The sequence below is a fragment of the Diadema setosum genome, chromosome 8 (genome assembly GCF_964275005.1).
Source record: "Diadema setosum chromosome 8, eeDiaSeto1, whole genome shotgun sequence".
In the NCBI taxonomy this organism is placed as follows: domain Eukaryota; kingdom Metazoa; phylum Echinodermata; class Echinoidea; order Diadematoida; family Diadematidae; genus Diadema; species Diadema setosum.
In genome coordinates, this window is record NC_092692.1 from 13,138,368 (window position 1) to 13,165,542 (window position 27,175).

The 27,175-nt window shown below is 37.3% G+C and overlaps 1 protein-coding gene and 1 long non-coding RNA gene across 2 annotated transcripts; both read right to left on the reverse strand.

Annotated features, from left to right (window-relative positions):
• Nucleotides 1–253: 253 nt before the first annotated feature.
• LOC140231404 (adenylosuccinate lyase-like) lies at nucleotides 254–12,077 on the reverse strand. Its single transcript, XM_072311530.1, has 10 exons — nucleotides 11,790–12,077; nucleotides 10,191–10,394; nucleotides 8,979–9,103; nucleotides 7,416–7,634; nucleotides 6,748–6,838; nucleotides 5,954–6,171; nucleotides 4,042–4,132; nucleotides 3,106–3,195; nucleotides 2,360–2,536; nucleotides 254–340 (listed from the first exon to the last, which is right to left on the reverse strand). The coding sequence occupies exons 1-10, from the start codon at nucleotides 11,949–11,951 to the stop codon at nucleotides 254–256; spliced, it is 1,464 nt and encodes a 487-aa protein (XP_072167631.1). The 5' UTR covers nucleotides 11,952–12,077.
• Nucleotides 12,078–14,542: 2,465 nt separating this feature from the next.
• On the reverse strand, nucleotides 14,543–21,011 carry LOC140232409 (uncharacterized). Its single transcript, XR_011901485.1, has 3 exons — nucleotides 20,728–21,011; nucleotides 19,528–19,587; nucleotides 14,543–14,581 (listed from the first exon to the last, which is right to left on the reverse strand). It is a non-coding gene; the product is annotated as an uncharacterized lncRNA (long non-coding RNA).
• Between the last annotated feature and the right edge of the window lie 6,164 nt (nucleotides 21,012–27,175).

Sequence of the window (27,175 nt, forward strand, 5' to 3'; positions counted from 1 at the left end):
GTTGTCGAGGAGAGATTCTGGAGATGTCGAGAATGGTCGGATGTGGATCGTAAAAGATCGAATGGCGGTCGGCAAGGGATCGTGTTGAAGGACGATCGAGCATTTGGTCGGGATTGGTCTGGTAAAAATAGGTGATCGGGATTGATCTCGCTTGATCGAGTTGATCTGATCGGTAGTGGGAACGGGGTATAACACCCTAGAGGAAAAGAAAAATAACAAAACAGACCCTGAAGTGTGCCTAGGATGACAAAATTCACACATTTAACTCTGCCATTGTGTCCAGGACACCTTTGAATGGAGCCAGGGCTGGTTCTACTTCCTCTTTCAGGAATCGAGTTACCTGAAAAGAATTTAAAGAAAAAATCATAATGATGATACTCAAACTTTAAAATGGCCAAATAATAGATCACACAAAGAAGCAATGTGTCTTTTCCATCCTATGTATTAAGTGGGCTGAAAAAGCATATTTTTGGTGGATGAACAGTATTTTTACCTCTCCTATCATAGCTATGTATAGTAATGAAATTTGGAACTAGAAATGTCGCTATGGCGACTGGGTATGCCTCCGCCATATAGCATTATTCTCCCATAGGTCTGTTTTAAGTATTGACAGAATTGAGACAACAGCTTCACATGACTTGTGAAAAATCGAAATGACAGGTTTGAAAGTTTCATGGCACAACCCCAAATATGTTTAGTGCTCATAAATTCCTTGAACCAGATTTTATTTGGATGGCTGGATTGTTTCAGAGAGCAGTTATTCGAAATTTTGAACATTTTTACTCGACTTTTGACCCCTGCCCTTTGACCCCATGGCAGACATTTTTCATTAAAGGGAAGATAAACCCCAAGAGCAATGTGGATTGAGTAAAAGCAGCAACATTAGTAGAACACATCAGTGAAGGTTTGAAGAAAATCGGACAATCGATGCAAAAGTTATGAATTTTTAAAGTTTTGGTGTTGGAACCGCTGGACGAGGAGACTACTAGAGGTTATGACGTATGAGTGGACAACAATACCAAGAAAATATAAAGAAAATTCTACAAAAATCCATTTTTCATGAAAATTACAAATTCCGTCAACTTGATATTGACATATGTTAGGGGTAGCAATTATTCCCCCTGCTTTCTGAAAGAGCTTGGTCCATTGCTCTTTCATAATTCTAGAAAAGTGAATTTTTGTTGAATTTCCTTTATATTTTCTTTGTATTGTTGTCCACTCATACGTCATATCCTCTAGTAGTCTCCTCATCCAGCGGTTTCAACACCAAAACTTTAAAAATTCATAACTTTTGCATCGATTGTCCGATTTTCCTCAAACTTTCACTGATGTGTTCTACTAATGTTGCTGCTTTCACTCAATCCACATTGCTTTTTGGGTTTACCTTCCCTTTAAATAATCAATAACTGGTGATATCCAGTTTTCAGGACAATACTTTGAGCTTTTTTCAACATTCAATTTTTTTTTTTTTTTCAACATGATCATTCAACCTTTGACCCCATGGCCCAAATCTTTCCTTACAGAATCATTGTGCAGTAGTACATGTACAACATATATGCACATGTGACTAGTTAAATTAAGTGTGTACATGCACTAAGTAACTGTAACGGTACAGAAAAAATAGTGTGATTTCGGCATAAGTTAGCAGATTTATTTATTTTCACCTGATCTTTGACCCTTGACCTTTAACCCCATGACCAAGAAATTATCAAGATAATCATTGTCAGGCACAATATGCATTTATACTATGTTTCATGAAGATAACACATGCTGTCTCCAAGATACGGAGAGAAAAAAAGTGAAATTTTAGCATTTTCACTTGACCTTTGATCTTTTGAATAAAGAATATTTACCTGGTTATACATCGATATGCTGCTTTTCAGTAAAATACCCTCTGGCATTACGAAGACAGGGGAAAATGGTGAAATTTTTAAGAACTTGACCTTTGACCTTTAACCTCGGGCATGTGCACAAAGTTGATAGGCACAACTTTGCTCACTCATACACACATATGCCAAATTTCATTTGGATACCTCGAACAGTTTTCTAGTAACCCTGTCCACACAATTGATTACGGACGGAAAGATAGACAGACGGACAGCCGGACAGATGGACAACCCCTAAACACAATGCCTCCGGTGTCACTTCATGGCAGAGGAATAAAAACAGTATTTTTTTGGCAGTACAAAATACTGTAAAAAAAAAGAAAAAAAGAAAGAATTCTGACACCACAGGCTTATGAACGTTACATTTCTCAGCAGAGAAGCTGGTGAAAGTTATGAGGGTTTTGCATCTCTAGGCAAATCTGTTCACAACTTTATCACATTAGCATTTTTTTCACTCTTCATTGATATCTCACCTGTTCTGGTGCCCTCCCAATGAAGGTAGTGGGGTCCAATAATTCTGTCAGCCTGTTGTGAATGGGTGCAAAGTAGGGCGTGGCTTTGATCCTTTCGACGAGGTCATTGTCCCCACCCTGTTCCTTGACTACTGCTGCAGCCTCCTGGGATAACTGCCGTATATGTTCATGGCACTCCTGAAAACCAGCATAAAACAAAAAACAAAACTGCATTCAGCATATTATGACAAACAAATTTCGAAGTATTCAGGGTAGGGGGTTTAGTATGGGGTCCACTTCAGGCAAAAATCATGAGGTTCATTAGTGAAAACAAGCAACAAAGAAAAACCTGGCATTCTAACCTGACTTTATTAGCAGACTGACTTGCAAAGCAAGATAGTACTTTCCCCACAATGCACTGTATAGGAATCTTTGAAGAGGGTTGTTACTTTTTACATATTTTTATTCCTTTCTTACTCTATTCAATTTAATTTTATTCATTGTTTTTTTTTTGTTTTTTTTTTTTTTTTGGGGGGGGGGGGGGTAGGTGAATAAAGGGTTACAACATATCATTCTCTTTGTGCACCCCCACCCCTCCCTTCACATTATCACACTGAAAATTTAGTTTTGGTTGGCTCGTCTATACAGAGGACATACTGAGATATCTTATAATTATCATACAAGTGACTTTTCATTCTTCTTTTCACTCTCCACGGTATCCTTCTCATAAACATCTGAAAAACAATTTGGAAGTTGATGCCACCTACCTGTCTATTCCCTCCTTCCTTCACCATGGCAACGATGATATTCTCTGACGCCATGAATGGAAGCTCCTGAAGAATGTGACGCTTGATGACCTACGGATGAAATCACAGGTCTCCAAGTAAAAATTTGGAATGTAATGAAGCAATGCCAGGCTTGAAAGCTTGAATACAAAGAAACCATATTTCTGTTGTTGAAGCTGTATATCAAAACTTGATTAGTCATACTCATTTGAGCTCTACAATCATTCATTCACCAGTATATGAAGTACAACTGATCCTTAAAGTGGCGACCTCTTTTTGTAGACGAAATGTTCCTCTCATCTCTACAGAGTTAGCAACTGCATATTCAAGTTCTTTCTGATTTTGTAACACAAAGTCGTCTGTTGAGAATGAGAAGGGCGTTAAGTTGTCTTGAACACTATGGGTTTAGTGACAACTTAACGCCCTTATCATTCTCAACCGACGAAGTGAATTCAACCAGTTTCATCTGATTTTACTCCAATATGAGGTGTGCAGTAAAATTCAGATTTGCCTATTAAATGATGCTAAAATGGTAACTTCTGCAGCAAATTGAGGGGATAAAATGGGAGTTGTTTCATTCAAAATTGACTGCATAAAAAAAGTCATATCAGTGTTCACTGAAGGCAAGAAGTTACTTCATAGTGAAATTTTATTTTGTTTTGAGCAGTCTACAGTCTTTTTTTTTGTGTGTAAACTTATCATTTCATATTGATAGACCCTTTCATTTTTCTAAAATGACAGAGAAATACTGTCACAAAAAAAAAAAATCAAGGACTCACATATGCCTGGGATTAGGACTACAATTTCATACAGTGACTGTGCACACTCTCTATGCAGTGCTGATATTTTAGCTCTAGTTGTCACAAGCATTTGCTCAGGTTCTAGCATCCCAGAGTTACCACTTCAATTCACACATACCTTGGGATAGACCACAGTTCCTTCTGCAATATTCTGGAGAGTGTTTAGAAGGACATCAGCAGTAAGAAACGCCTCAGCGATACAGATTCTCCTGAAATACAATCATGCACAGCTTGTCAGTTTATTTGGGGAGGAAGCATAGAAACCAAAATGGCATAAAACTTGCTAATCACATGTGAATTGGTCACTCCATGAATGTTGGTTTAAAGCATTAGGTTTAAAACAGTGATGGAATACTGAAGTACATTGTTTTAGAATTCTTCATTCAGAACAACACAGGTACAATGCTATGAGGTTGCTTTAACCTTTGACTTCTTACCAATTTTCTCAAAATCTAGTCACACACTGTTTTCAAGAATGTGCATCATTTAGTGGACAGAGATTTAACAAAATTTAAATGTCGCTATGGTGACTAGTATGCCTCTGCCATAATGCATAGTTCTCCAAATAGGTCTATAGTACATTGTGACAATGTTTGACAACAGTTTCACTAACTAGCAAAAAAATTAAAATGACATCTTTGTCACAAATGTGTTGAGTGTTTACTTTCCTTGAACTAGGTTTAACAGTCTGGATGGATGGCTATGTTGTCTAAGAGAGCAGGTACTCCGGGATTTGAAGAGTTTTACTTGACCTTTGACTGTTTCATTAAGTTCATGCACTGAGTAATCTCTAAGATACGGAGAAAAGGTGTAATTTCAGCATTAAAAACGGAAGAATTTTAGCATTTTAACTCGACCTTTGACTCTAGGACCCTAAAATTTCCAGGAGAATCAGTCAGGCAGTACATGCATATGTACTAAGTTTCATGAGGATACCTTGAGCCACTTCCGAGAAATGGAGGAAAATGTGAAACTTAGCATTTCCACTTGACACTTGACATTTGACCTTTAACCTTAAGGCCAAAAACTTTCCCACAGAATCTCTATCTGGTAGTAAGTTTCAAGAAAATAACTTCAGGCATTGCATAGATATGGGGAAATAGTGATATTTTGAGGATGTGACCTTGAGCTTTGACCCGTGACCTTTGACCACATGACCACAAAAAGTCCCAAGAGAATCACTGGTAGGCAGTACATGCATATATGCATTAAGTTCCATGAAGATACCTTGGACCATTTCTGAGACATGGAAAAAAAAAGTGAAATTTTAGCATTTTCACTTGACCTTTGATCTTTGATCCCATGGCCCAAAACTTTCTCTACAGAATCTTTATCAAGCAATTATGTATAAACTAAGTTAAAAGAAAATACCTAAAAACATTCCATAGATATGGGGGAAATAGCAATATGTTGAGCATTTGACACTGAGCTTTGACCTTGAGTATGTGCCCCAATAAGTTGTCAACCTCTTCCACTCATACATACAATTGTATATATGACAAGTTTCATTAGGATACCTCAAATGGCTTTTTAGTTATGCTGTCCACAAAATCAATTACGGATGGAAGGACGGACGGACGGACGGACAGACAACCCTAAAACATGCCTCCGGCGACACTTCGTGGCGGAGGCATACATAGGCTACAGCATAAAAACAGCAGTATTCAACCGAGTTAGCAAAAGCCCTCTTCATATCATGGTACACTGAGTGAACATGTGAACTGCTGGAGCTAGCACACTCTTCATGAAGTCTTAAATTTCACAAAACAGTTCAAGAAGCCTAGTGACCATGAGGGTTTGGTACGACATCACAAAAACAAACGCCACTGTAGGCATCAGTCAACAGCAAAAGTCAAATGAGTTCTTGTAGCAGAAGTAGCATATAACTTGGCAGACATACATAAATTGGATGAAGGGCAAGTGGTGTCCCTCTTCCCACACCCCCAACTCCCAGATTCTCACATATCTTGTGGAAGTGCCCAACTTTAAGAATTGATGTCAAAAGCAAAACCACCAATGATATTGCTCACCTGTTTGCACTGTCATCGAGGGTGCGTTCAAACCACTGCACAGAGTGCGTCTGGAGGGGATCCATGATGAGGGTGGTGAGGTGGCGGGCCAGGGAACAGCAGCGCTCACTTCTCATTGGGTTCCTCTTGTAGGGCATGGCGCTGGAACCGATCTGGTCCTTCTCGAAGGGCTCCTCCACCTCCTTCAAGTTGGCTAGGAGTCGTATGTCTGTGCAAATCTGTTGGACAAAGAGGCAAGTATTGCATAAATATCACACACCGGTCTACATGATTACATTAATATAGTTAGCAGGTTTGCGTAAAGTACGCTGTCTTTGAAGTATTTTCCCATCCAGGGTTAAACCAGGAAGACAGACAACTGTACATGGGTAATGCAAACGCGGTTTCTTTTCAGAGATTTACAGATTATTGAGCTGTGAAAAGAAAAAAACGAATCAGTAGTATTATCATTTTCATCATCATCATCATGACTGATGCCATTAAAGTTTACAATCCCGACAAATGCATATGACAGCACGTTGCACACTACCAACTAAAGTATTCCTTCGTCCACTCACTCATTTGAATACAATTTCAAAAGCATGAATAAGGTAAAAAAAAACAGGGAGTTTTTTTTTTTTCTAATCACAAGCACAGGAAAATAAAAGTGTCACAAACTCTTTGAAGTGGTTTCTACAGGATTATATGTCATAGGGAATATTTGTGATAGTCAAATACATTTCAACCTGCTGTCCCTACTACCTCTGTCTTTGCTATTGAAGTCACTGACAAGAAACTTTATGATGTTTCTTCACCTTATGAACCGATGATCCAAGGCTTGCCAGAGCACACAGTACATCAACATCAACTTTCCTGCTGTATGTCTGACCTGTGACAAGAAAAGATCTGGTAGGCAACACACAAACAAAACACAAAATTACTCAGTATGGTATTAAGTTCTCATGAACATAACCTTGACATTACCTTAATCTGGTGGGAAACCAACCAGATCAACTGATATGACACAATTACAAAAGCTCTACAATTTTTTATTGCATACTACAAAGAAATTTTGCTTACGATGTCAGTCAGCAAAAAGCATAATTGTACCCTACATTCGAAGCACAAGTTCTTTTAATAGACCATTAACAATATGTGAAACACAAGGGATCGGGCAGACCAGATAATCCTCATTTATCAACTAAGATAAAATCAGATTTCCACACTGAGGGTCTCATTGTTTTCATATCCTAATGACTTACACGTGTAATTACTCATCTTTACTATTAAAATACATACAAGGCTTTTGGTAGTTTTTACAAACCATACATAATTCCACAGCCAACTTCAATTTTTTATCATCCAGTCATGCTCATTATTGCGTTTCAAAATATTCATGACAACCCTTAGTTAGGATAAGTACACATCTCTCTATAAGCTGTCAGAAAACACCCCCTCCCTCCCCCCCCCCCCACCCACTCACTTTTTGAATCCTGCCTGTTTTGTGACGAAGTCATCTAGCTGGTCAACTTTCTCGCCATCTCCGTCAAACAGTGCAAGGAAACTGGCCTGCGTTCCTGTGGTCCCCTTCACACCCCGAAACCTGAGGTCCTCTCTTGCCCTTGACAGGTTACGCAGGTCCATCAAGAGGTCTGAGATCCAAAGGGAGGCTCTTTTACCTACAGTGGTCAACTGGGCAGGCCTATACAGAAATGACCAACAAACTCATTAGAACTTGACATGAGATAAACTGACCACAGCACCGAAATACTGTAAAATGAGGAATGTTTGCGTGCATTTTAATTTCACGAATTTCGCGAGAGCCAAGATTTGCAAAATTAAAATGCAAACAAAAGTTCTTGTCTACAATATAAGCATTGAATACCAGTGGCAATTCGTGAAAATTTCCTGCTGCGAAAAAGGCCATTGGCTCTATTTCGCAAAAATTTCATGCCACGAATATATTATCATGTTTTACAGTATATTAAAGATAGTACTGCATGACATGTATCCACCACCAAGGAGGTACTCGCCTAGTACCTCCTTGCCACCACTAAGTACAAATAAAACAGATATCATGAAAACCGGAGTTTTAAGAAGACTTGCATCCAAAATCATTTTTCTAAAAAAAGCAATCTGATGAGTGAGCTCATTTTGATTTACAACGTACTTCTTAAAAATGTGCTATGCCTCTTTAGCATTGCAAAAGACACAAGCAAAATTGTGAGGCAAAATATCACATGAGACTTGTGCAATATGAAGGCCCAACTTAGATACTTTATACGACATATATTTCGTGAGTCTAAATTTTCGCGAATCGGGAACTCCCGACAATTTCGCGAGTGGTTAAATTTGTGATTGTGGAGTCCTGCACTGAATGGAGAAGTGTAAATCCGTACGTCACATTCACTTCGGGATCAGAGTCAATATTTTTGCGTGTCTTTAATTTCGCGAATAGCACCCAACTCGCGAAAAATAAAAACCTCGCAAAATATTTAGCGTATACAGTAATAGGGAGTTTCATATCTGTGACATGAACGCCAAGACAATGCTAATCAGGCCAAAAATGGTGTTCTGCACATGTGCAAGACAGCCAATTCCATTGTCCAACCTGGGAGGCTGTGTCGTCTAAGTGTTCGCGTCGCAGATCTAAAGCTCTCTAAAAGTTCTAAGTTCTATGTAACAAGGCCATCCAATATGTATCAGAGTCAGAAATCACATGATTTATCCTGTCAGAACTAGATCTCATTCTTCATTGTTGAACAAGTAATATCAGCATCTGGACGTCTATACATGCACTGTTGTCTGTGTATGGGCCTTGGCCATGCACAAGACACACATTATTGTAGTGATAAACTGCACAATATGAATGACAACTCAAAAAAACCCCAATATTTACTACGTGATCAGTTTTCCTCATTTCATCACATTCATGGTTATTATCTGTGTTTGTCAATTCTTTACTATGCTTCAAAATTAATTATTATGAATATAGATAAACATTACCCTAATTTTTTTCAGCTCATCATCACTCGTGATAACTTACTGATAGTGAGTGAATCCAAGAGTAGGCAAACTCTTGTACTTGTCAGCAAAGTCTGACAGCTTGCGAATGCAACGGACCAGTCGTGGCAAGATGATGTCCAAGGCGTCACGCATCACGATCAGGTCCTGATGTGGGAAAGGAAGTGCACAAAAATGTGAAATTCTTGAAACTTTCTACGGTGCCAACAACGATTTGGGCTGGACAATCAAAGGGGAAAACATCAATGCTATCAAAGCTTTTCGTAGAAGACATGATGTTATGGTTGAATTTGACAATTGCTATTGCAGACAGAGTGAAATGCAAGACAGTGTAGGACTTTCTGAATCTTTACATACAGCTGCACATTGTATTGTAAACTGTATGAATGCACATCCTGCCCCCCAACTCGAGTAAGCTTGTAAAATTGAGATAAGCAAATTTTGAGTGCAAATATAAAACCTGTGAAGTTGGAACAGTAAACCCTCTAATATTCTTTGTTTGTTCTTTCACCTGTACTTTCTCTCTGGGAAAAAAATCTCACACTCGTTTTTGTGATACAGTATGAATTGCTAGGACACCTGTGTCAGGCAGAATGACATTGTACTGCCAGAGACACTGATCAGTTTAGGAAATATGTCCAGGAAACGCTATCTGTATAAAGATAAAGAAGGTCTAGTTAATTTCATCTCACTGTGTGAAGGAAGTGGTAGGCCAACTCAGGGAAGCTTAGACCTGTGTCAACAATGTAAATAAGTGGATACCTTGGAAATCACTGAACCATCAGCTGCATCTACTGTTTGTGAATGTGTGTTTCATATCATCCCCATTGAACCTACTCTGCAATCAAATTGCACACAAACACATGTCTCTGAAAATAAAAAAATGTCTAAATATTGAAGTGAAAAGAAATAGTATTCCTTAGTAAGAGGTTGAAATCACAAGAAACTTCTCAGTGCTTAGGCAAGGGTTTGATAAGTCAACACACCACACAATAGAACTTCAATGGTAAATAGTGAAACTGCTAGTTAAAAAGTATTGTACTGTACACACTGTCCCAAAAACTACAAAGTCCCTGGCACAGAAAGGGTTGACTGAATACATAGCTTGATTAGCATTTCGTTCTAAACTGACCACACAGCACAACTAAGTTGTATTTTTGTGAAATGATTATCACATGCTCCAACCAGTCAAAAACCTGCTAAGTCGAGAGCCTTGCAAGAGAGTAACTTTTACCGTGTTATCCCCAACATAGCAGGACGTTGCCCCTAGGTGGATGATGGGGGCGCTCTTTGGGCAGCACTGACCGAATGTGTGGACATGGGCCATTACATCGTGACGTCTTTTCTTCTCCTCTTCTGCGGCCATCTTGTAGTCGATGTTTTCCAGGTTATCTGCCATCTCCTTGATCTGCTCGTCACTGATGTTCAGGCCAAGTGCCTGATAAAATGATCAAAGACCAACAACAGGAGAGATGCCATTAAAATATGGAAACCTGAGATCATGCCAACCTTGTGTTGTAAACAGCATTGCAGTGAGGGCTGAAGAGGAGTAATAAATTGGTTTTTAGAAATGGGCAGTGTACATTCTACAAGTACAAAAAGATTCTAGATCTAATGTTAACTTTAGTCAATACAGTACTGTGCTCTCCTGTCATGACGAGCACGCGTTATAACGAATTCCGGTAACAACAAAGTAAAAATTTAAGTCGCAATACTAGTACTGTACTATACGGTACGAGTACTAATAACTGTTTGGTTCTAACAAAATTTCGACAGGATCTATAATGAAAGAAAACTGCTGGTCTAGAGAGGACTTTGTTATAAAGAGAGTCCACTTGTAATTGAAAGTCAAAGTGTGTGTCTTTAGAACCTAGATCTGCAAAGAAATGCACATAGACTCTGCAAATCATGTGACCAAGAGCAAACTTGACAACTTCAGTCTTCTTCACCACTATAGACTATAAACATGGTTAGAACTTAGACTCTAAAGAGTCTAACGCGAGTATAGGGTTAATTAGCCCGACCAGACGGAAGACGCGGTGCGTGGTGTACCGGGACAAGGGCTGTGTAGGGTTGATGATGTCTGAAGATTTCTGCTTGACCGTCTCGTCCAAATTTCTCAAGTGTCACCTTTTTTTTCCTCATGTGATTCATGCCCTTGGCAATCAATATTCAGAAATTATGTTCTCTAACCATTAGACATCTAAATCCAGAAGGTACTTTGTAAAAGACCCAGCCAGAGACTCCAACTCTCCCGCCGAAAGCCCATTTTTGCAAAATCTCCCCCTCTCCCGCTTAACTAAGATTTACTTTCTCCCGCCCGAGCTCTGTGTCTCCCACTTCAAATGATTTTTTACTTATAGTGTCATCGTATGTTGAAAAATAATCCTCAGAAAGCATGAAAGAGCATCTAGAACACTAGAGTTTTGCGCTCATGATGTGCACTTCACAAACATTTCTACATTAGTTGAGTCTCCCGTTTGCTGGGGGTTTTAGGTAGGAGAATCTCCAGATCAGAAGGGGAGGTGCTTGGGGTTGGAGTCTCTGAAGACCTGTTCTTACTAACTAAAAGATAGAAAGTGCTTCAACATTAGACCCGATTCAGATTCTGATACACCTAAAAAAATCCTTTATTTTTATTTGAGTCTGATTTGGATGAAACTTCTATCTTTCTGTTGGTCTTAATTTCACTCTTTAAAATTTTACATAGAAACCATACAAACTAGAACGAGGTATCTACAGAAAAAGAGCATTTAAAATTCTATGTAAATTACGTTTTAATTTACATCAGGAACTAAATTACCTAACAGTGTAGTTTACACCATAAATTTACCTTTTCCCCTTGACCCAACCACAGCCACAATTTCCTCCAGGTTGAGAACTTCTTCGCTTCACTGAAATTAAAGGCCATATCTTTGCTGGCATACCGTGAAACCAGAGGAGATCGGTACCTTTTCAGTTCAGCACTACCATCATCCGAAGGTAATGCATCCATTCTCGCCCTCAAGTGTCAACTGACAATGGAAAACAAAGATAAAATCGTCCCAAAGTCTTGTCTAAAATCTGTATCAACATCAACACATCGGAAGCTTGCTTCCTACATAAAGTTCTAGGGCCTACAGAATCTACTGCGCATATTGAGCCTACGCATACGGTACTGCTGTTAGTAGCTAGCTAGGTTGGCGGGTAGGTTCAAAGCCTGTGTCAGTCCCCGCGTTTATAATTTTTGGTAAGCACTATCTGGGCACCCGTCCCGCTTCATCATGAATATTCATCTACATGTATCCGTAATACATTTCCCGGCAGCGTTTTTACATTTCCCGACAAAACTGAACATTTTTCCATCTCCCAGCGAGACGTTTTAACATTCCCCGTTGATGCAATTTTTCGAGATTTTTATATTTCCCAGCGATACGTTTTTACATTCTATGGCACGTATCCAGCGTTCTGCCATTTACTAGTACAGTATCTTACTGCCTGATGAATATTCATGATGAAGCGGGACGGGTGCCCAAATAGTGCTTACTGTTTAAGGTACATTATGTATTCTACAAGACCACATGCCACGGTACTGTATGGGGCGCCAAGCGTCACATGGCCTATTTCATTACGAAATCAGCCATTTCGTCGGCGAAATGTTCATTCGCTACAAAATGTCATTTCGTTACGAAATGACAACGTTTCGTTACAAAATGACATTTTGTAACAAAATGAACATCTTGTCAATGAAATGAAGATTATTTGTTTAACAAAATGATCATTTCATCAAAGAAATGTTTATTTTGTTACGAAATGATCATTTCATAGACGAAATGACATTTCGTTATGGAATAATCAGTTTGTCGACAAAATGATCAATTTATTATTTCGTAATGAAATCATAAACATTTTGATGAGGAAATGACCACTTCGTAACGGAATGATGTGATCGTTGTTGTATCGCGATTAGTATCAATTCAGACACAACAGGGATATAAGTCCAGAGTGCCTGGACGAATAATGATATCATATTCTAATCATTTAGGCAGAAATGTTGTCATTTCGTCGATGAAATGTTTATTTCCTTACAAATTGTAGTCCTTTCGTGACGAAATGATCAATTCGTCGACAAAATGATCATTTTGTAATGAAATGACATTTTGTTGAAAAATTGATCATTTCGTCGACTTTGTCGAAAACACATGAAAAGAGTAATCAATAATTAGCACCTATATGAGGAGATTCGAGTATGAAAAATTACATAGCAAAGGAGAGAAAGTGGTTGAAAAAGAAAGGGAGGAGTTAAAGAAAGTTGGTACAATTAAAAAAGTAAGATCAATAAAAAATTGTATGTATGTTACACAAGCTAGATTGCTTTCAAGACTGTTGGTACAATAGGAATAGTCATGGCAGTACTGACCCATGCAAAGGGAGGAGGGGAGGGGGAGAGAAAAAAAGAAATGCAGACAGAAAGACGAAGCACAAAGGAGATCAGATGGAAGAAAGTGGAAGAATAGGAGTAGAGCCCTACATACTGCATGATAAAAAAATAGTGGTTCCACAAAAGAAAGCGTTCAACTGCATTTTTATTTCCTTATTTCCCTTTTGAGATTCTGAGGCTGCCATCATTATCAAACATGATAATTATGTGCTTAAAGACGGCAGGCTTCTGCATGGTTTTTCTTCCTCTTTATTCTGAAACAAGAGCATCCTCGATTCCTTTGATCTCATTGTTATGTTTATACTTTAAAGATTGTGACTATGACACTATGAATGTTATATTTTTTCCCTATTTCGTTGTCAGATACACATGTTGCCATTTTTCAATATATGATTTTCCTTGAAAAAAAAAATGCAGAAATAAAATCGAACTGAACTGAACTGAACTGCTATCAACATGTAGCGTTCTTTCCCTAATTCATTCCCGAGGCCCGAGACTGTTTATGACCTCTAGGAATGTGCCTGCCTGTGCACGCGGCTTCTAGTTTTTACTGTACCACTCCCCTTCCTTATGTCGGGCACGTACCTTGCCATCGAAGATTTTTTTTATTTTTTTATTTTTTTGACAAGATGATGTTCACACGCAGTTGTTGTTGTTGTTGTTGTTATTATTATTTTAATTTTAAGGCGTGCATCATTCAGTGATGAATATTTACGCCTAATACCTACTAAAATTCATACAAATATCTTCAGTTTGTTTCCTTTGAGAAACACAAATTCAAATTAATTTCGCTGCATTATTGCCGCAATTTTGGAGATTCTAAAACAGACTGTCACCACCCATCATTGTCACCACCCATCACGCAGTCACAACCTTCTCTAGCCTTTAGCCAAGGCGTTCGATCTGGACTTAAATACCCTTTGTGTCTGAATACTGATACTAATCGCGATACAACAACGATCATATCATTTCGTTACGAAATGATAATTTCGTCGACGAAATCTTGTCATTCCGTTAGGAATGAATAATCATTTCGTCGACGAAATGACTAATTTATTAACGAAAATGGCCATGTGACACTGGCGCCCCATAGTACTGCACCCACTTACCACTGGTGCTGAGGTAAGGAACACATGCAATCCCTTGATGCGATCAGTCAGCGATGCCCGCGCGCACTTCGTCTTTGGAGAGGATAAACCATGGACCTAATATAGGACATTCATCGTATCGTTAATTAATTCATGCACCTATTATACATAATATCTTAAAAGCCCCACAAAGACATTATTAGCATGCTTCACTGCTTTGATCCCATGATCGTCACCGCCAGCAAGCCGGGAGAAGAACAAGACGGAGATTTGAGAAATCTACAACTATATGCGCAGAAGAAAATAACTCACAAAAATCAAGTAAAGTGAATGTGCAGTTGTGGTGTATGTTAGGAAATCATGCCTCAAACAATTTCGCTTGGGAGAAGTAGGCAGTTTTTAAAAGAAAGCTAACATTTTGGCAGAATGATTGTCATTTGTGATCTCAATATTTCACTTTTCCGCAGCGGTCCAGAGCAAAAAGGGATGGTATACATATCTGAGAACATCAGGTATAAGTTCTTATGCGTGTGCGAAAATGTGCGAATCAGCAATTGACCATCTAAAAACATTATTTTTAAAAGTTTTTCTTAGTCGAAGAACTGTATTTTATGATGAAAACTACCAAAGTAATATGTATATCCTTTAGTCAAAAGGAAATAGTTTGTAATATCAAAACAGGATTTCTGTATGCAAATACCACCTAATTCCACATCGCATCGGAATTCCACATCGCATCCCCTGTTTTTCTTACTGCAAACTTGTACATTATTACACGTGCCTTCACAGAGCAGATAATGTTCTGCTATCAGCAATTCCATACAATATTGTATCACTTTCTCGTCGCTTTCAACGCTCTACACTTCTAATATGGCTAATAGTCTCTGTTGGTTTGATCTTGAATGTATCGATTGATCTAGGCTTTTTGTTTTTAGTTGTCTCGTCTCTTTACTTGTATTTCTGCTTCTTCCCTTTCCCCTTTTCCACTTCTTTTTTCATCCCGCACACCTTGTAGTTAAGTTTTCACCTTTTTTTTTTTCCTCCTGTGAGGTGCCCACGTTGTACAAGCATAGTCTTTTGAGTGGGTACCTCCACTTTTTTTCGCAGAATGTATAAATATGTCTGTATGAAAAATGCCTAATTTTGTAATGATTATTGACAAATGTTATTCTTTGCTATCTATGTATCATTCCTTCAAACGCATGTCGAATCTATATATTTTTTTGTATATTCTGTTGAAAGAAGTGAAAATAAAACCTTTGAATTGAATTGAATTGAATTGAATTAGCATGTTCATATCAATACCCGAATGTACCAGAAGTCAATGGTCAAGGTCGACTTAAGAAATTGTATCAGTTTACGCGATAACTCAAGACTGGATTAAGCAAATTTCACCAAACCTGGTCCAAGGATGACATAATATGCAGATGATGGGGCAATTAATTAATCAGTTTTTGAGTTAAATCGGCAAGAGGTAAAAGGTCAAAAAATTCAAGGTCAATACTAAAATTTCACTGATTATTTCTCCCATATCTATGCAATGTCTGAAGGTATTTTCTTCAAGCTTTGTGACTGCATACAGCCAGAGAGTTTCAGGTCAAGAGGTCAAAGGTCAGGTGAAAATGTTAATATTTCACTTTTTTCTCTGTATCTCGCAAAATGGTTTAAGGTGTTTTCATGGAACTTGGTACTGGCAGGGATTTTCTAGGGAATCTAGGGGTCGTTTGTCAGAGATCAGGGGTCAAAGATCAAGGTCAATTGGGCCCTCAAAACAGTGTACTATTTCCCTCATATTTTTGCAATGCTTGTAGGATTTTTTTTAAAACTTAATATATACATGTATTACCTATTAAATGGATATTCTCTGGGAAATTTCCTGCCAAAAGGTCAAAGCTCTGATGAAAGTGCTATATTTCACTTTTTCTTCCATATCTTGAATGTGAATCAAGGTATCATGAAACTTAGTACATATTATTTTGTGCATGTTCTACTTGACAGTGATGCCCTTGTTGATTATCGAAAAAAAAATTAAGCCCTCCCCTCTCAAGTGTTTTTGTTTCCTCTTGATAAGTAGGAAAGGACATAGAATTCAGTGACATGGAATAGTCATCACCGTCATTACATTTAATGTATGGGTCGCATGAAAGTTAATTTTGATGCAAACATGTATAACCTCTGACATTCTTACCTTTTACATTTTTACCTGTGGATTTTTTTATTTCATTTTAACCTCTGACATATTTACACAAAACCAGTTAACATAATTATTTTTTTTGGAAAAAGCTTCAAGATTATGTAGGCCATGATCATCTATACAGGTATTAGCTGATATGTGGTGGAATATAACATTCTTTTTGGACGCCAGGGAGTTGCATTATCCCAAGGGAAAATAATCACAACCAGGGAAAATGTGACATTTACGATCCTCGTAAACAGTAGCATGTGACGATCTGTTGACAAATCACATCCTAGTAATTGTAAAGGCCATCTAATATACTCTTTTATGGCTATGAACATATTATTTCTGCTTTGATTTATGGTTGAAATTGACTGATTTCAAGTCAGAGACTAAGATTATTTGACTTCAAGTATACAATTATACATGGCCTTATCAGAATGTTATTGTGTATAAACTTCCTAGCATAGTTTCCACGCCATAGCAGCTCATAGTATAGGAAAGAACATTTTTTTTTTTTCAGAAACAGACTTTGTTTCTAACTCAAGCTTGTAAGTTCTTAATGTGTGCAGATACCCAGGTTGCATCCACATAATTTGCACAAGTTTATAATCGGTTTGATGTAAAAAGCCTCTTATTCGCTTGGTTGCATACGAAATGCAATACAATGAAAATCAGAATTCACACTTTCACTATACAGGGTGGCCCAAAAAGAACGGAACGCCTAAGATCTTTAATTTCAGCAATATCGTTGCAAATATGTCATCATGTTGCATACTATTTGAAAGACCATTCTTTTTCCAATAGAATGACACCAAGCTCTTTAATTTCAGTTCATGCGTTACGATATTAGGCCCATTTTTGTCAAGCCTTGAATTTTCAAAATGTGATCATTTTGCACTCTCAGAGATATAGAAACCAGTGAGAATTCGGCTTACCGTAGAACCAGTAGCGTTCGCAATGTGCGGTATTTGAGGCGGACAGTGTTATTGTCGTCAGGTCGTCTCATTCACAATACTTTAGTAGTAACGGACAATGACAGCCACATTCCACACATTGTGAACGTTACTGCTTCTATGGCAAGCCGAATTCTCGCTGATTTCGGTGTCTCTGAGAGTGCATAATGATCACATTTTGAAAATTGCAAGGGTTGACAAAAATGGTCCTAAAATCGTAACGCATTAACTGAAATTAAAGAGCTTGGTGTCATTCTCTTGAAAAAAGAATGGCCTTTCCAATAGTATGCAAAATAATGACATATTTGCAACGACATTGCTGAAATTAAAGATCTTAGGCGTTCCGTTCTTTCTGGGCCACCCTGTATGGTAGTGTTTTCTTTTGTAATGATTTTCTAACCATGACCTCAGTTGTGTTCTGTTTGAAAGGGAAAACAATATTGTTCCGATTTGCATCTGTTCATAATGTAGGCCTTACTGTTATTTTGCATAATCATATTTAAAGAGTGTCACTATCGATTGCTATTTTTCCCACCCTGCAAAGTATTTATGCAATGAGGGAAAATTGATAGCAAAAAATTATTTCATAGATCAATATGCTTCGAAATTTCACGTCTTGTATACTTATTTATGATTATGCTTTAAATACATAAGTTAATTAAATTATATGGAAACAATTTAAGCAACTGAAAAGTGTTATTGTGAGAATATTGTCTTTATGAGCTTTTTGGATATTAAGTTCAAAGCGATTTAAGACATTGTCACATAATGGCTTTTTGTTTGTTCTGATTATCTATGTGTAGGTATTGATATGCATATTATGCAAATAACAGGTTGTTTGCATAGAGACAGTTTGTCTCTTTAGATGAATCATTTGCTTTTGACCCAAGGAACATCAATCCCAGGTTCAAACTTTGTACTACAAGATCCAGTGCTTATAATAGACTAGGAATTCTTTCAAAAATGCAGATTTTTGCACAATAATTTGCGTAATTATGCAAATTTTGTTTATTTACATAGGTATGAAATCAATTTTTGCAGGAATTGCTTCCACTCACTCTATAGAATACTTCTACCAAATTAGGTATTTCTGCTGGATGCACATATATTTTTAGATAATTTTTATGTGTATTTCTGCATACCTATGCGAATTAAGGCTTGTTTGCATAGATACAGAGTGTCTCTTTAGACGAAAAATTTTCAATTGCCCTATATAGGGAACATCTGTGCCAAGTAGGACATTTTGTACTAAAAAATGCAGCGTTTACCCCTTTATCAAGTCTACTATGGGGAACTAGGGGTTTACAAATTAGAATATACCATTGCGAATCGTATGCTCTTATTCTGGTACAGACTCGTCCATGTCAAAGAGTATTATCCCGCTTATTAAACTCACGATTTATTGTGTGTTGATGGCATTCATAGGTCGTGGCTTCAAAAGATAAAAGCACTTCTTGATACGGTAGTTTGGGTTTCACTGATATTTGGGAAAATCAAGTACGGGACATGACACTGTCAAAATTTAAGTCAACGGAGACTCAAAGATTAGGATGTTAAGAAACAAGACTGGCATGATGAAGTATTATTCTAACACACAACCGATAATAGAATTACTGTTCATAAGCGCCTTCATCACGAAGCCAGCGACAGTAGGCCTATCAGTATCCAAAAGTAGGCCTACTCCAAAGAAACAGAAATCCACTTACGTGTTGTACTTTTTTTTCATTGTGAAATGAGTTCTGATTTTGTCAAGCTGATTTGTTGCCATTTTGTATACATGTACGCCGTTTTCATATTTTGTATTTTGTTTTTTATTATCAAACTCGCACAAGGGGTAATTGAGGTAGAGGCCCTAAATGTTTTCAAACTATGTAGGCCTAACAGTATTCGACTTGCTTGGATGTGTCGATGTCTTTCATTAAATAGCTTACCACAATCGTTACTCAGTCGATGGGAGGCGGAAGAAGATACTTCTTGTTTGCAGGAACCATCTGTAAATATCAACAACGTGAAACAACTAAATACACGAGGGGAAAATGATTATGTAAAACGGACCCCTAAGTGTAAGTCGGACTCCCCCATTTCTTATACGTGAATCACCTGCACTAAGACCGTTGTCTTTAAAGGGATTGTACAGTACTGGTTGAGGTGAGGATTCAGGTTGATACATACACACATATATATATTTGTGAGATAATGAGAAACCTATTATGAAATATGAAAGAGAATGTCTTCATAACCAAGAATGAAGATTCCACCGTTCCTCTCAAGTGACTGATGCCTCATTTCTATTAAAATTAGCTTAAACGTGCAGGGAGTGAAAAATTATTTTGAAGGACGGCATGAAAACGAAACTTTTCGGAAAGAAGATTGTTCGCACATTCCATTAACTGGTTCTTTGTTACGGAAAAAATCTATCTATGAAATCGTTCGAACAATCGTAAGATATGACGTTGGGTATAGACTAAAGATTATATTAACGTACATAGAAATCGTGTCTGTTAACTGATATGGCATTAAAATATGGGTCTAGGGCAATTACCCCCTGGGCAATTGCCCCGGACCCTTCCCCTGGCCCTAATCCTAATCCTAACCATGAACTTAATCCTATAACCTGAACCCAAACTCCTAACCCTTTATAAACCTAACCCTATTCCCAATCTTAACTCTAACCTTAGTACCACTAACCAGTATTTAGCCGGGAGGTAATTGCCCTCTGGGGGTAATTGCCCGGATAGGCCCACCGCACGATGATAAGGCTATAGACGATAGAGGGAGTTAGATACGCCCGAGGAAGGCTCAACCTGAATCCCCCCTTTTATTTATTTATTTATTTATTTATTTATTCTATTTTTCATTTTATTCATTTATTTATTTTTTTTATTTTTTATTTTATTTATTATTATTATTTTTTTTTTTTTTTTGGGGGGGGGGGCTGTTGCAGTCCTTAGCTTGTTGGATGTCATGACCATTATCATACAAGCCAGCAAAGCATCGAGTATGAACAATCAATACTGCATGCGAACCAAACTTGAAACTATGCAGCTAAAGCATAAAATAACATGTACGTGTAACTCCATACCGAATATTTTGCAGGGGAAAAATACGACTTTACAACAAAATTAACTTACCACTCTTTTTGACCTGAGTTTTCGAAAGATGATTCGATATTGGTTTGGTCCTTCAACTGATCCTATATCTACCAAGAACAATAACCACAGGGCTGGTAATAGTGAAAAGAGAGGGGAAAAAATAAATGAATTGTTACAAAATAGTTGTAGTTAGCAAACATAAGTCCATCTGCACGATGAAACTATTATTCAGATTGCATGACAGCGCCATTCAAAGCAACAATGACAACAACAACAGCAATGGAATCACCGGTCTTGTTTTTTTTTTTATATTAACATTAACATTATCCAATATGTGAGGTAAACTTCATGCAATATAATTGTTGAAGGGAAAGAGAACATTAAACAACTATTCGTTATTACATTATCAAAGAAGAACTACCCCATGAAAAGTTTATAAACAGCAATGTTCCATGTCGTACCAGTATTTAGAATGAATCAAGGAATAAGATTGAATGTTAGGAGTTTCATAATATTGTGGATTTAAAAATTTCGCATATTTTAAGGAAATAGTGATTCCAGTCATAACAAATTTAGACCAGGTGGTGATGTCATCGTCTTGCATGGTCTCCAGTTGATTTCCACTTCAATCTTCACAAAATTTCTAATTTGGAACGAAACAGAGAAAAATGTTAAACTTCTGCAGAGTTATCATTAGTGAATGTTGCTTTGTTATCTTTGTTTGTTTTCAGATAACCCACAAGCGATAACGGCCTTTGCGAAGAAACGGTTATGGTTCCTGAAAAAAAAAAAAAAAAAAATTAACAGGGCCGGCGGTGCGTTTTCAAAAGTGTGTGGGGGCCCACTTCCGGGTTTCATGAGCTAACAAGCAAAAAAAAAAAAAAAAAAAAAAAAAAAAAGAAATGGTCCTCAGCTCATCTCTCCACTTCCATTTCCGGTATTTTTTTTTTTTTTCAGCTGACAAGCTGACAAAAAAAATAAGAGGTCTCCAGTGGAAAAACATAACCTTATACCGCACACCTCAAGATCTCTATCTATTTCTATTTAGTGCCACTAACGTACTTCAGGGTAAAAAAAAAAAGTGTGGGGGCCCAAAGTGATGACACATTATGTATTCCTTTGTATGGTGCAAAAAACGTGTGGCCCCCCACGGTTCCGCCGGCCATGATAAAACCAAAAAAAAAAAAATCCGTTTTGTAAAAGTTGTAATAAACAATACGACAAGATAGTTGTGAGGTGATGACATCATCAGCAAATCTAATTTGTCGCTGAACGCTTTGCAGAAAAACTTATTATCAACATTAAGCTTTCACAACCTCTGCAGTAAGAATTTAATAGCATATCAATTTTCTATCAAAACTATACCGCAAAATTACATTAAGTATTATTGGTATAATGACCATGTCTTAACAAAGTCAGCCAACATTGCGAGATTTGAAGAAAGAGATGAAACATTAGAATTCAATTCAGTGACTTTTAGTCCGAACATTAATTCTTCAATTTACTTCTTAAGTTATTGTTATGGCAACCGTATATGGTAAGAAGCAGCTTAAGGGATTTGACAGCAGTGACTCCAGATGGATGTAAGTTAATACACTGTTTTTAGCCAAGAACGAAATCAGCTTGTTCTATAGTTTTTGAAGTAGGGATGTTAGAATAGATAATAAGCCATGAATCTCCACAACTAGAACAGGAATATCCCATTACTTAAACATAATATCTCTGCCTTTCTGTTGAGAGTATAATGGAAAAAGAGACACATAAACAATACTAGTCAGGGGCGAATCCAAGAATTCTGTAAAGGGGGGGGGGGGCGTGACTAATATTTCTGGTGCCACTTCCGGGTTTCATTTCATTTTTTTTTTCTTTTTATTTCTTTTGCTTTTAACGAAAAATAAAGGGGGGCGTGCGCCGGTTTCGCCCCCTCTGGATCCGCCACTGCTAGTAATATACTATGTATCTGACACTGAAGGGAAACAATGCCGTATGAACTGCATTATAAACAGGATATTAATTAATAGTACACTGTCTGTATTACGGCACCAGAGCCTTCTGTACGACACTTACGGCACTATTATAAGGCGCCCTCTTCGTTGACTACCAGCGCATGTAGGAATGGCAATCGGACCATGGTAGGTCCATAATCGGACGGAGGCCAGTTGAAACTCAGCCCTACAGTATTAGTACTGGCGCTTTCATTGATCAAGACGAGAAAGAGAGAAGGGGCCCTACGGGGATTGTGAGCTTGAACAGTTCCGCTTTTCACGTTTTTATCTTGGACAGAGCGCCTTGACGAGCTTTTTCTCTTCCTTTCAAAGGCTGCATGTGACCTTGATAAGCGAATTGCGACAAATCATATTCTCGGGGAAGAAAATCATGAAATTCATAGTTGCATTTCCGCACAAAACAATATCGTTTGGAAGCCATGCGTATTTTTTTCTGCGCAAAGCTAGCTATAGTGCTCAAATATCCAGGGAATTAATTACACGCTAATAAAGATTCTTATTTGTGGTATCACGAATTCTAATTTGCGATATTGAAAAAAAAAAATCAAATTTGTGATAAAAATCACAATGATTAGATTTTGTGATATTATGTGATTTTACTGATATCAGAATAATTTTACTTTGTGATATCAAGAAATCGAATTCGTGATATCATGAATAGGCCTATTAAATCACAAATTTCCGTTGGGTTTTCTCATCTATCCAATATAAAGAAAACGAATTTGTAGTAACACAAGTAAAATTCTTGATGTCACAAAATCGCATTTGTTATCATCAAAAATTGAATTTTGATTAAAATAAGAATGATAATCTAATGGGAATTCGTGATATCAAAACAGAAATTTGAATACTGCTAAGTGTATATGACAATGAAACAGCTTGCCATTATACGGGCGCAGCATTTGAAGGTATAATATATTATGCACGAGGAAAAGGCAAGTTCACAGTGGTGTCCACTTTGCGCATGAGCAGAAAAGGTCATTTAATTTTGTACAATCAGGCATGACGATTTAATAGGTTTTTAAATTCACTAAGATTAGTATCCACGATATAATGATTATTCGCTTTGTATCTTTTTAAGTAGTGCTTGCAGCTCATCCTCCTGACAGCAAGCCTGGTATTTAGCAATGAGAGAGAGAGAGAGAGAGAGAGAGAGATAAAAAAAAAAGTTTGTTAATAGATTCAATACCTATAAAACAATGAATGTATAATGGATGCCTGCCGAAGCGTCAATTTCATCAATGCACCATTCTCGTCACTTGCACGGTCTATGCGCAAGTTCATTCTTTGTTTGAACATAAATAATTTCATATTATGTCGGGGAAGCTTATGCATGCCGCTTTGAAAAAGTGAGTGAAGTGAAGTGAACTTCGAGTGAAGTGCCTAACCAAATGAGGAAAAAAAATAAAAGAAGGAGAAAGTAAAACGTCATTTGCACCAATGTGCACATGAGCTAATAGACCGGTTCTGTATAATGTCTTCTATTTTTATGCATGCTTTGTTCACAAAAGTTGCCCTCAACAAGCTGTCCTTAATTTGCCCTTAACAACCACAAAGCTTGTCGGAGGCTTGCCCTATACCTATCAACAATTAAGTGAATTCGCATTCATATAAAATATACACGGACGGTCTATTGTGAACTGACTTTATCATAATACTTCTTGATGGACTTGCCAGCTCTCTCCCTTGCTTCCCCTTCATGACTGAATGAAGTCATCAAATTTGGCTCAGAAAAAATTCATGCAATCCTCGGTTCCAATGACCATTTCCAAGGGCGGACAAACTTTCATTTTCTTACTTTCCTGAAACCAAGTACACAAAGCGAGTTGAAAGTTTCATTTTCAATTTGTATGTGTATTTTTATGTAAACACATGAAATTTACCAACTTGCATGATCGAGCCGTTCGCATGTTTTCAGAATTGATGATAGTAAATTACACAATATAGGGACCAAGCAACTGGATTTTTTTTTTTTTTTTTTAAGTTTGAGTCATGATTTCTTTAAAGGAGATCTCCGGACGAGATGATTTTCAGACTTTAACATTTGAATGACTAAAATGGGTACAGAGTTTCAGAATTTATAGTGACTGGGATGAGGAATAAGAATGTTTTCAAAATTTATAGCACATTGCTATGAACAATAGGCGTTCAGCCCGATGTTTCGAAATAGCGCGCTATTTGATAACGTTCGGGCTGATGTGAATAGGGAATAATAATAGCGTGCTAATTTGCGATCGCGAAAAATATCTCGAGCTTGGATTTTTATCGGGCTGATGTGAAAACGCCTAAGGATAATGACATGCAACCTCACCAGAAGAATGCATGAGTTGGGGCTCAAGGAACCATAACAAAGGAAGAAGATTCTTCACAGGTGAACTTAATATTGTTAAGCAACTAGCGGTATAATGGAATTACACTGCTACATTTCTGAAATAGTGTGCCTCCTATTGTCATCAAACATTATTCGGTGTAATTTGTTAAAGATTTTTAAGAGCATTGGTTTCTTTGCTCAAGGACCACAGTAAATTCCGGCCACAAATCTTCGCAAGCCATGGAGCTATCGATTTATTACATTTGAAATTATGACAATCGTCTGGAATGCCCCTGTAACTTGGCCGTTTTGCAACTGAAGCGATGAATGAGCAACCACTAATGCGTCTTGACCCATAACGGCTCCACTTCGAAGGTTTTTAGTAATAGTTTATGAGGACAATCATACAGTTCCGCCCATACAGGGGCACACTATGCTTCCATCAGGTAGAGTAGGCCTATTCACTCGAACCAGGGTCCTTCCTTACTTATGATTGGCAGTCTGTGTGGCTCCTCAAATCATTTTATCGTTATATTGCAGAAGTTTCTCAGACTTTATCATGCAAAAGGGTTATCGTATTTATAGTAACATCATGAATGAGGCTTTACCCTGTCCATTATTTAATTCGGATAATTCTGAAATAAATCAAATCCATGCACTATAATTTTTTAAAGGGATGGTGCAGTATTGGTGGAGATGAGTACTGTTTATTGGGCTTTTAACTTTTTGCGAGATACCAAGAAAACACTTATGATATAGTATAGAGCATACCATTTTAAGAGGAATTCAAAGTTTATTAAATTTGATGAAAATCGGGTTTGAAATGACTGAAACATCGAGATAATCAAAGTAAAACAAAGCGATCGTAATAAAGTGTGGGTCCCACACTTTATTAGAATCGCTCTTTTTTGGATATCTCAGCCATTTCAAAACCAATTTCCATCAAATAAACGTTGAATTCCTCATAATAATGCTCTTTCATCATTCATAAGAGGTTTCTCATTATCTCGCCAAAAAATGTTAGAAACCTGAAATTAGGTCTCAACCAAAACTGTACGATCACTTTAAAGGGAAATTCCGGACCATTTTGAAAGATAGGCCTAAGTTAGTCTGAATTTAAAAAAGAAAATAAAACTTCATAAGCAAAACAACGAAAATTTGATCAAAATCACATTATTATAGAATACAGGGGAAGTTATGACGGGGGAATATTTGCGTTAGTGTGGTTTCGCTAATTTTTGCAAAACAGATCTGAAACGGCTAATATGAATGAGTGAGCTGATGATGTCATTACTTTACAATTTTCGATTGATTGTGTACAGGAAACTGACAAAAATCAAATTTTCTGCTATAAAAGTGTAAAACAATGTTATTGCTGGCTGATTTGACAATATTAATTAGTCAGATTCACAGCAACTTTAAGGATTTGAGACAGAAAATAATTGCGTTTAAATAATAAAATTGGAAATTTATTTATTTTGAGCAAACGTTTTGGCATGCATGCTGTGAGGGAATGACATCAACTCAATTTTGTTTAAGAGCTGCAATGTGAAAATTAGCAAACTTCATGATTGCATAACTTAAGTTTTATCAGATTTCGCTTTTTAATTGTGCTTATATAAAACTATTTCCTATTATCACGTCAACTTTTAACTGGTCCGGGTTCAATTCGGATTCAATTTGGATACCATGTGAATTTCTCGTAGCTGTTATGCCTATGGTATAGGGATACACAGAACCGTATTTGAGTATAATAGATGTGCTTTTCATGTTGCGTATTTTTCATCTTTTTTGATCCTTCTCATCTTAAAAACGCTTTCACATGCATCTTGGGGAATTTTCACTTCCGGACTTATGAAAAAGTTAAGATACAAAAGTGGCGACGAATTGACATACTGTATAGGTCTATAATAATATTTATGGTGGTTTGTAATAACTATATACAATACCCTATCCAATTAGGGGTGGGGCGAAAGACCTGTGCTGGTTCAGCGATTGATCATCATAACATACGTCATTCCCTCTTTTACAGCTTCTGCGATGAACATCTTTGCATGTTCTGGACTGGCCCTGCGTCATCATTAGATCAATCTCTAAAATGATATCTTTAGCACAAACTACTTTATGTCCTTAAACATGAAATAAGATCATTATTCACAAAATCATATAG